This window comes from Musa acuminata, chromosome BXJ1-4 (assembly GCF_036884655.1).
Source record: "Musa acuminata AAA Group cultivar baxijiao chromosome BXJ1-4, Cavendish_Baxijiao_AAA, whole genome shotgun sequence".
NCBI classification, from domain to species: Eukaryota; Viridiplantae; Streptophyta; class Magnoliopsida; order Zingiberales; family Musaceae; genus Musa; species Musa acuminata.
This window is the reverse complement of record NC_088330.1, coordinates 36,543,160-36,552,781: the sequence shown is the minus strand read 5'-3', so window position 1 is coordinate 36,552,781 and position 9,622 is coordinate 36,543,160. Positions and strand designations below refer to the sequence as shown.

At 41.0% G+C, this 9,622-nt stretch overlaps 1 protein-coding gene across 1 annotated transcript; it reads right to left on the bottom strand.

Annotated features, from left to right (window-relative positions):
- Window positions 1-699: 699 nt before the first annotated feature.
- On the bottom strand, window positions 700-1,986 carry LOC135661508 (auxin-induced protein 22D-like). Its single transcript, XM_065176521.1, has 4 exons — window positions 1,656-1,986; window positions 1,364-1,569; window positions 1,167-1,266; window positions 700-1,076 (listed from the first exon to the last, which is right to left on the bottom strand). The coding sequence occupies exons 1-4, from the start codon at window positions 1,868-1,870 to the stop codon at window positions 1,001-1,003; spliced, it is 597 nt and encodes a 198-aa protein (XP_065032593.1). The 5' UTR covers window positions 1,871-1,986; the 3' UTR covers window positions 700-1,000.
- Window positions 1,987-9,622: the final 7,636 nt, after the last annotated feature.

The window sequence follows — 9,622 nt, the reverse complement described above, 5'->3', positions numbered from 1 at the left end:
GGTGAGTGGTCGCTTTATAGCGCTACAACTTGTTTGAATTTACATTTTTACAAGTAAAATGACTCAAAACCAAGACAAAACATGCTACCAAATAGCTGTACATGTAGATGAGAGCGATGAACAGTTCGTTAAACGAAGTTGTTGCGGGTGTGCGATGACCGTTTGTGACATTATAATAACACAATCAATTTTTTTTATTAAGAGGAGATGGTAAGACTTGCCCTTTAAGCTTTTAAGACATAAATCTAATCGAATTCTTTATGATAGACAATCAACAAATTTTATCATAATAATCAATAAATCCAGCATAATGTTTCCATATATTTATATTGGCTCTAAAAATTGTTCCCTCTAAAATTGGGAAAATTTTGCCATAAGTGGGAGCTCCCAACATCTCAGCCATGTGTATCACATGCGGGTTGTCGGAAATCTTATTCCTTGCGCCTTTGATTCATGGAATTCGGACTAGTCTTATCAGATCTTGTCACCCACCAAGTCTCTTTAGCTTCACCTCATCACTCTCTCACCCATCATCCTACTTGCAATAACATTGAAGGTGATAAAAATTTCCTCAAGTGATACATAATTTTGCATGTCATATTGGTTTGGAAGGAAAATATATATATGTATGGCTTCTTCTGGATCCAAGATTCATATAAAAAAGATGGAGATGTCATAACAACACAAGAGAGAGAGAGAGAAAGGCGAATTTTCCTTTTTCTTTTCCTCAGTTTCAGGTTATTATACATAATATAGGAATTCATAAACAACAAGCCTTTGATTGCTAACAACAACTTGAAAACACAATCTTCTCTCGACATGAAACTAAAAGCAAGCAAACTTCTTCTGTACAATTGCATGGAGAACAAGTATATTATCATCCATTTGGCAGATATCCATTATTTCCAGACATTCTCTCACTTCTTCCTTCTTTGGGCAGTCTCATGAACTTGGAACAATCCAAGCAAAAAAGATCTCATTCTTATGAGATGATGTCTTGTTAATGTCTTGATCCTAATCCTCTGGCTTCAGATCCCTTCATTATCCTCAGTCTTCTGCAAGAAGAGATGAACATCCTGCACACACCAAATGGAAGAAGAGATGCCTGTCAGCTAAGTGAAGGGAGAAACAAGCAGCATATCAAAGAAAGGAGATGAGATGCTTACTCCCATGGAACATCTCCGACCAACATCAAGTCTCCATCTTTGTCCTCGTAAGTGATGGCGTATTCTGATCCACTGCACCCTTCTTTCCTTGGAAATTCTCCTGCAAGAGATCAACGAAGATTTAGATCATTGCTGTGGTCATATGTTTACTGCTGTTCTCAGTGGTATTATGCATGTAGGCCTGCATGTTTCCTTACCTAGAGAGAAGCACTTGAACATGTCGTCTAAGGCTTCTCTGAGCTCCTTGTAACCCTTGTAGACCTTGAGATCGATCTTCCTCAAGTAGGGAGCCCCGTCCATGCTAACCTTCACGTACAAGCCGGCGGCCTCCCCCTCCACCTTCCTAGCGTGAAGGCTGTTCTTCCTGTACGACCGGATGGGCGGCCAGCCAACCACCTGCGCCCTGCCATGCACGTCGATGAACAGCCATCAACAACACAACACACATAGTCTCTTCCACCTCGAGAGCACTCATTCTCGCGAACTTACTTCGCCGCCGGGGGTTCTTGGCAGCACAGGTCGCCCTCCCCCTGCTCCTCCTCCGACGACGACTTGTTGCTCTTGGCGTAACCCTCCTCGTCGTCCTCCGGGAGGGCTCGCTTGCCGCCCCTTGTCACCGTCGACGCCGGCTTCTCAGGCGCGTCGGTGCCTGGCAATCCGAGCCTCAGCTCGGTGTCTCTCAGGCTCTCTCCCGCAGCTTCCATGTACGTAAACTTGTGCGACCTCTGCGTCTTTGCACCCAAAGAAGAGGATTCAAACGAGCTTGTCGATGACTTCACAGGGAAGTCTTTGGGAACGATAAAGATTTATAGACTAATATGAGAGGGAGAGTAGAAGAAGAAAGCAAACTGTTCCCAGGCTTTAATGCATGGGAAACCGAGGGCAATGACAACTAGGGCGGTCGGTTGGAAGGAGGACAGCCACGAGGACGATGCCGGTCGAGTTTAGGGCAGACTGAGGCCGGTCCGGTCGGGATCGTGCGACCGAGATTTGCCGTATGGCGGTGCCGGATAGATCACTGCCGTCGATTTGTCCGGCAGCCCATGTGTGGCCATGTGGTGGAGGCAACCATCGCGGCCTTCCTTGGACCATATCATAATGGAGGAGCACATGAGATGTTAGTGCATGGTCGGTAGGCCAAACACCACCTAATTATCATGATACATTAAACATTATTACATTTGATGATTCGTGTGGGATATGTGGAGAAGACAATGTCGATTCTATGCGTGTTTTTCTTTTTTTTTACCCTTATTTTATTTTCCTAAACCTGTCTTAAAAATCTATAATAATATCACTTTTAATATCATGCAACAAATGAAGCTCGATGATGGACACAATCAAGTCGTAGCAATGAATGCTGATGTCGAATTATCTATCAACTACCAGTCAAGGACTTGATGACATATCATCTTCTTGACATGTCAGTCATGGTTATCCATGAATCATGCTAATTAATATGATTAGATATGATTATTAAGAGCATCTTGCTAAATCTCAGAAACAGTAAGTTTCATTTCACTGAAATGGAACGGGAGATCATCCAAGTTTGTTCTCTTGCGAAGACAATCACAGTCTGGTGATGTTTTCATGTTCTCTACATGCAATTATTGGGAAGTTCATGAGTCCCCCCAGCACCGATGAGCTTGGGGGGCCTAATAATATTCTCCTTGTTAGGAGGAGCTGCCAAAAAATTGCAGGAGTGGGGCTGCCAACACTCGTCAAAAACTGAAAGTAATAATAGGAGCAGTGACACCAAATCCTATCCTCTTACCAAATATACTGAGGATGTAGTTTACTCTCCGAATCATGCCAAACTCTGCATTTGGAGCTCGGCTTGTTTCAAAGGAGAGAGAAAACCATGCAGTAAAGAGACAAAGGATATTATGATTCTTGTACAAATACCGTAGATTTTGTCTCGACATAGGCATAGTTTACAGGAACAACAAGCGTGATGAGGACCATATATTTGGTTCAGTACCAAGAACATTGTAAATTTTTGCTCGGTCTTGTTCTTGGATCAGGATAGAAGATTTTTTTTGTTCTGAATAGTTGTTGCTTGATCAATTTCCTTTTTGTTTACTGAACCGCATGGGAGATCAATCAGACAAGCACAAAGTCCGAAAACTCTCGCGCTAGCCCTGCTCTGCATGGAGAGAAGTTAGGTGAGATGATGCATTTCATGTCATCTCGGTGAGGACTCATAATTAGTGCCGAAAGCTGATAGAGATAGTAGTTGCAGGTCGTCGGAAGTTATTCTCAAGGCTGTGTTATCATCAACACAAATCTTCTACAGAGAAGCGATTAGTGGGTAATCCATCTTCGTTCATCTCTTCCTTATCCAAAACTTGGACCACCAATCAACTCGGGTGAGTTAACAGTGCACCTACAACACGAAAGTAATGCAGATGTTGGGAAGGATCGGCAAGCATGGGAGGCAGCGATGTGCAACCAACAGCACTAATGTGTGACATGAGACCTTCATTGAATGCCAACCATTTGCTATCTTCCTCCGTGTTCATTTCCCCCGTGTGCAGCGTTGTTGATTGCCACTGATCCATCTCTGCACTCAGTTTCTCTTGCATCGAGTGGATACGCATGCATGGTAGATGGAAACCAACGGAGATTTCCTTGGTATCATTGCCTCATACCACCAATAGGTTTGCCCCAGATGATGGAAACATCATGCTCTTTCGTGGAAGCTACAGCAATTTCAATAGGTAATTATCCTCCAGCTCATCCGAAAGAGATGTATATGACATATGATTCTCTCTCTCTCTCTCTCTCTCTCTCTCTCTCTCTCACACACACACACACACACACATACACACATATAATGCTGAAGACAGAGGCAACGTCTCATTGAAGTGTTGCCTGCCTTCACAAATCGTCGGGCACAGCAGCAGTTAAATGCCTTTCCTTGTCTGCCTTGAAGGTCCTTGTCATCCTGCGCTAACACACCCACATGCACGCACGCTGTCCATAATCAAGGAGAGAGATCAGGAGGTCGACGAGCCACACGGGTGGCTGGCGGACCCGAAAACCCTATTCCGTCCTCTCAATCTCATAATCAGAAACCAACTGTTTACTTGCTGTTCATCAGCACCGCTGTCTTCTGACCGCGAGAAAAACCCTAAGCTCATGTATCTGCTAACCACGTTAATACTCTCAAAACTAATAACCCCACAGATGCGTTTGGCTTCATCTTCTCTCTTTTCAGATTCGATGGGGAGTAGAACAGACGAGTACGGCTGGTACGTATCTACAAATTGCACACCTTACAACCGCAGCAAGGCTGTTCTCCACATTATTGCTGTAGGTCACAGGAACACCTCACACGGCTGCACCAGCCCATGCCACCGAATCATCGACTCCTGGTCCCCAGATATTTCTCGGGGTTGTCACTTGTGATGATGCAGCAAGATCCATGCCTGCTACCACGACGGTGAGCTTCGCTGCGTGTTTCTGTGGCTACGTCGATGTGAACAAAGCATGCAACGTGTAGCCAAGAGGGCTACAAACACGCTCTGCTGTCTCGCTGACCAGCCAATGTGGACAGGAAGACGGACGAGAAGCAATTAAGCGGAGGCATGCAACTTCGTGTCAACATGCACGTGAGCTGTCCTTGGACCTTCTTCCTCGAACATCGCTTCGAGTGGGAAAGAAGTCCACAGTCCCGAACTTTTGTGACTCTTCTTACACTAAACTCTCGGTGATTTCTTCTCCTTCCATGATCAAGTTTAGTCTCGTTAATCTTATGCCAGTAAATTCATTGACCAGCTCATTCATAATCTTCTTCCCCTGTCGGCACCAGAAGTAGACAAAAGCGTGGTGTTTGTTTGGTCTTCTAACATATGCAGCGTGGCCGAGCAGCATATTTAGTAAGACATACGGAAGAAGATGAAGCATTTGTCTGTCAATTAGATTCCAAACTCTTATCAAGTCCAAGATTTGGTCACGTAGCCAACGGAAACATGCGAGAATTCATCTCAAACACCCTCTTTCTAATGCTAATGCTAATCTGATGAGGTCAGATCGAGGTGAGTCTTATCAAACATTAAGTCCAAGATTTGGTCAGCCAATTAAAGAATGTAAACATGCGATAGTTCATACGTAAAATAAAAGTAAAGGGCCAAACTTTTGGAAGGTTCAAACTCTTCTTATAATGCCAATCTTATGAGGTTAGATTGACATCATCAATCGTTAGGGAATATTTTTCATATACAGTGGTATTATAGCCGATGAACCGATCGATCGAGAGGTCATTTTTATCGTGTCGGGACCTTAATAGTTTTTAGGTAGCATATAAGCTAATTGGGTGAGAGGTCCCTTGTTAGACTATAAAAGAATTTTTTTTGTATGGCAAATCATAAATATAGTAAGGCATTGTGAATACTCAACAATCTTCCATATCATTGTTCAAGTCAAATATTATATATATATATATATATATATATATATATATATATATATATATATATATATATATATATATATATATATATATATATATATGAGGTCAGTGACTTTAGGCTTTCCTATATATATATATCGTCCATCCAACCGACATGTTTACCTTTGTCTCAAAGTTAATTGGTTTTGTGATAAGTATGTGCACATGCTTTTGTCTTTAATTTTGGGTATAATATATGGTTCTTCACAAGTTTCGCTTCTTCATACGATTTTTGGAAATGCTTTGCATCAAAGATAAAGTCAAATGAAAGAGTTGTGTTGCATTAGACTTAGTTGAAAAGGTAATTAATGTGTTACACAAATATAACAATATGGAACTGAAGAAGAAGAGGAAGAAGAAGAAGAAGAAGCATAATAATAATAATAATAATAATAATAATAAATCGATGTAAGATTAATATGGATTGATCCTTTCAATTTATATCTATGAAAAATATTTAATTATTTATCATGTGAGATCAATTAGAGGACCATTTAATTTCCTTGTATATTTTTTCATATAAATCTAAAAAAAAATTGACATTTCTCTCACCTTCTCTAGATACGTTAGAAAGCATTTTCTCTAGACACCCTAAAGAAAAACTTAAGAGGTATTCCTTATATCTTATCATCTCTAACCAAAATCTAAGAATACATGAGATATTTATAGAAAAATTAAACCTTAATTGTTAGGGTTTTCTTCCTTCACGAGGACTCTTTCTCGATTCATTGTCTCTTAGGACACTAGTTCCAAGAATCTCAAAATACTTGTCAATCCCAATAATCTCTCCTTTGATAATTATTTTATCCACATTAGCTTTAGGATTTTTTGTCGAAAAAATACTTATGATCCACACTTTTTCAATTTTCATCGTTTATTTTTATTGAATATTTAATTATCAAATCTTTTGAATATTGATACCACTTGTTGGGAGGGGAAGAATAATAAGCACAAAGAACTAGAGAAAGCGGAAAATCCAAAATGAAAGCGAAAAATCCAAAAGATTGCAAGAAATAATAAGCACAAAGAACTAGAGAAAGCTTAAATTGCTTACAAAAGTTTGGGCACAAAGGTGAGTACAAGGATAGTTTCTTGCTCAAGTAAGGCTCTGGTGTTTATCGACCGATGTCTTGCAAGAGCTCAGTTCTAGCGAATATATAGAAGAAGAGGATAGAACCGGGTACTCATTGGGCCCCATCGCATTCTTATCCTTTCCTCTATTATTGCTAGACTTCTTGCAGAAGGAAGGAATATTCCTTCATGCCATTATTACTAGCACTATGAGCGGCTCCCCGAGGCTCAGCTCATTTTCTTAGTGACTAGGGAGGCTAAAAAGTCTATGCTTGGTCCACTAGGTCTGTCTTTTTCTGGCGGCTAAGAAAAGCTTTTGCGCTGGCTGTCTTCAGAGGCTGAAGCTTGTTGTCCTCTGCGCTACGTCCTTTACTAGGGATAAGGCATCTTCCAGCTGTTGCTGCTGTTGGATGATAACCGGTAACCAATCCCTGTACCAATTGTCCCTTCCTCCACTTCTTTTCTTATATTCTTTTGTTTTGATTGAGTGGATGTTGATGAATTGCTGGAGCGCACTGACCGCTTGTCTGGAGGCTTCTTTCTGGATTGCTCCAAGTCTTCTTTCTGATAATCCCATTTTGTTGAGTGAAAGTCCTCCACGTGTTCCGGCTGTGATCTTATCCAATTCTTGTTGGTACTGTAGGAGGAGGTCACTTGATTTATCATCTGACTCAGGTGAGCCAATACCCGAGCATTGGGCTTGGCCTGTACTTCCTGAGTGGCTTCTAGGATCAGAAACAGAGATTCGCTTGGCCATCCTGCAACCAAAATATTGATTAGTCTAGATAATGAATCAGCCAGGACATTACTTTCTCCTCCAATGTGTTCAAATTTGACGTCCACGCCGCTCCCCGTTATATAATCTACGAAGGCCATCCACCTGACTCTGGAAGGTTTATTCTGAGATGACTTGTTGAAGAAGCTTATTATGGCCTGACAATCCGTTCTTATAATAATCTCCCTTTTGTCTAGGAAGTATATCTTCAGAGCTTCTAGAGTCTTCATAACGGCGTGCATTTCGGCATTAATGGTGGATTTGATCGGGCTGAACTTGCCACTGGCATATGCACATATTTTTTCAGTGCTTTTGGGATCATACTTCTGTTTCTTCCACTTACAGATCCCTCCCCATCCTTCCATACATCCATCTGTCTCTAGGATTATGAAGCAATTTTCAGGGGGGACTTCCAAATCCGGAAGGTTTTGCACTAGGCCTTTGATCTTTCTGATCAACTTCCAATCTTGCTCATTCATTCGTTTTTCTCCCGTTGGGCTTGTTTTTGAATATAACGGGCTTAGGAGTCTGCCCAAATTGGGTATATAATTTCTGGCGTAGTTTAGAATACCCAGCCATGATCTAAGGCCTTTCTTTGTGGTCAAGTCTTCTTCTTTGTATTCTGCAATCCCTATACAGCCTGCTGAACTCAGAAGCAGGAACCTCATTGACGGAAGGATCTCCATCAGTTTTGACAATTATAAGGCGGCTTCAACATCAAGCAGAATCCACTACAGCAACGCTGATGATGAAACCTTCAGCGATGAAGAGGAGATAAGAAGCCACGTGATAGCTGTTAACATCCAGCTATCCTATGAAAGTGAAAATGAGGCGGAAGAACTACAAGAAAACCTGAACTGTTACTTCCAAAACATCTACACTTCAAATGAGGAAGTAGAAATGCCGTATCCACAAAAACCTCAGAAGGAATTAATTGCGACAGGGCTAGAAGAGGACCTAGTTATGGAATACCCACAACTAGCAAAACTGTCACATCAGGTATACTCATCATCCGCCATCTCAAATTACAGGCCACCAGCAGACTCAACAATGGGGCCAGTAAACTACCCTCCAGCGGTAAATATTGAATCTACAAGTCAACGACCTGAATACGAAGGAGGCTCGAGACGACCTAGGTTCAAAGCCAAAAGCTTTTCTGAAGCCTGGAACCTTCCCTCAGCTTTTCAGCAACAGGGAGCAATCTTCATAATCCCTTCTCAATTGGGTATGTTTGACGAGGTATTTATGAGATGGGAATCTATAACAAAAAATTTAGTATCTTTACAAGGATTCACAGATCCCCTAGCAAAAATGGAGTTCATAGAAAATCTTCTCGGGGAGGCTGAGAAATTGGCATGGATCCAATGGAGAATGGCATACCCAGAGGAGTATCAATTACTCATAGCCAATGCAGATGGAACGGGAGGTACACAAAATATTCTTTCCCAATTAAGAACAATTTTTATATTAGAAGATCCGTTCCAGGGATCTACCACGGCTCAGGAGGAGGCCTACCGTGATCTTGAAAGGTTGTCATGCACTAACCTTAAATATATCATTCAGTTCTTAAATGATTATATGCGATTGGCATCCAAAACAGGAAGAATGTTCTTAGGACCTGAATTATCTGAAAAATTATGGTCCAAGATGCCAGGAGAATTGGGAAAAAGAATTAAAGAAGCATTCGAAGCCAAGTATAGAGGGAACACTATAGGAGTGATCCCAAGGATTTTATTTTCCTCGTTCTCAAGGATTTTTGGATTTTCCGCTTTCTTCTCTAGTTTTATTTTCCTCGTTCTTGCAATCTTTTGGATTTTCCGCTTTCATTCTGTTAACATCCAGTTATCCTATGAAAGTGTCTTCCAAAACCAAAATAAAAATGTATAGATGAATAATCAAAGAACATACTATAAGGCCAACACAAGATTAACGTAGTTCGACACTTTTCAACTACATCAACAGAGAAAATTAAATTCTTTATCATGTAAGATCAATTATAAGATCTTTAAGTTATCTTTACTCAAGCATAACCCCTCTTCTATATCATTTTGCATAAACTCTAAAGGATTTATACCTTTTTCTCATGCTTTCTAAAAACCCTAGAGAATATCCTCTTTAGAAATCTTAGAGAGCACATTTTTTAAACACCTAAAGAGA

Excerpts from the sequence above, each read along its gene's own strand:
- LOC135661508 (XM_065176521.1), bottom strand. The coding sequence starts at position 1,870 with ATGGAAGCTGCGGGAGAGAGCCTGAGAGACACCGAGCTGAGGCTCGGA. Across the intron at positions 1,570-1,655 it reads CAAGAACCCCCGGCGGCGAA|GGCGCAGGTGGTTGGCTGGC; the intron begins GTAAGTTCGCGA and ends CGTGCATGGCAG. Across the intron at positions 1,267-1,363 it reads GTTCAAGTGCTTCTCTCTAG|GAGAATTTCCAAGGAAAGAA; the intron begins GTAAGGAAACAT and ends GATCTCTTGCAG.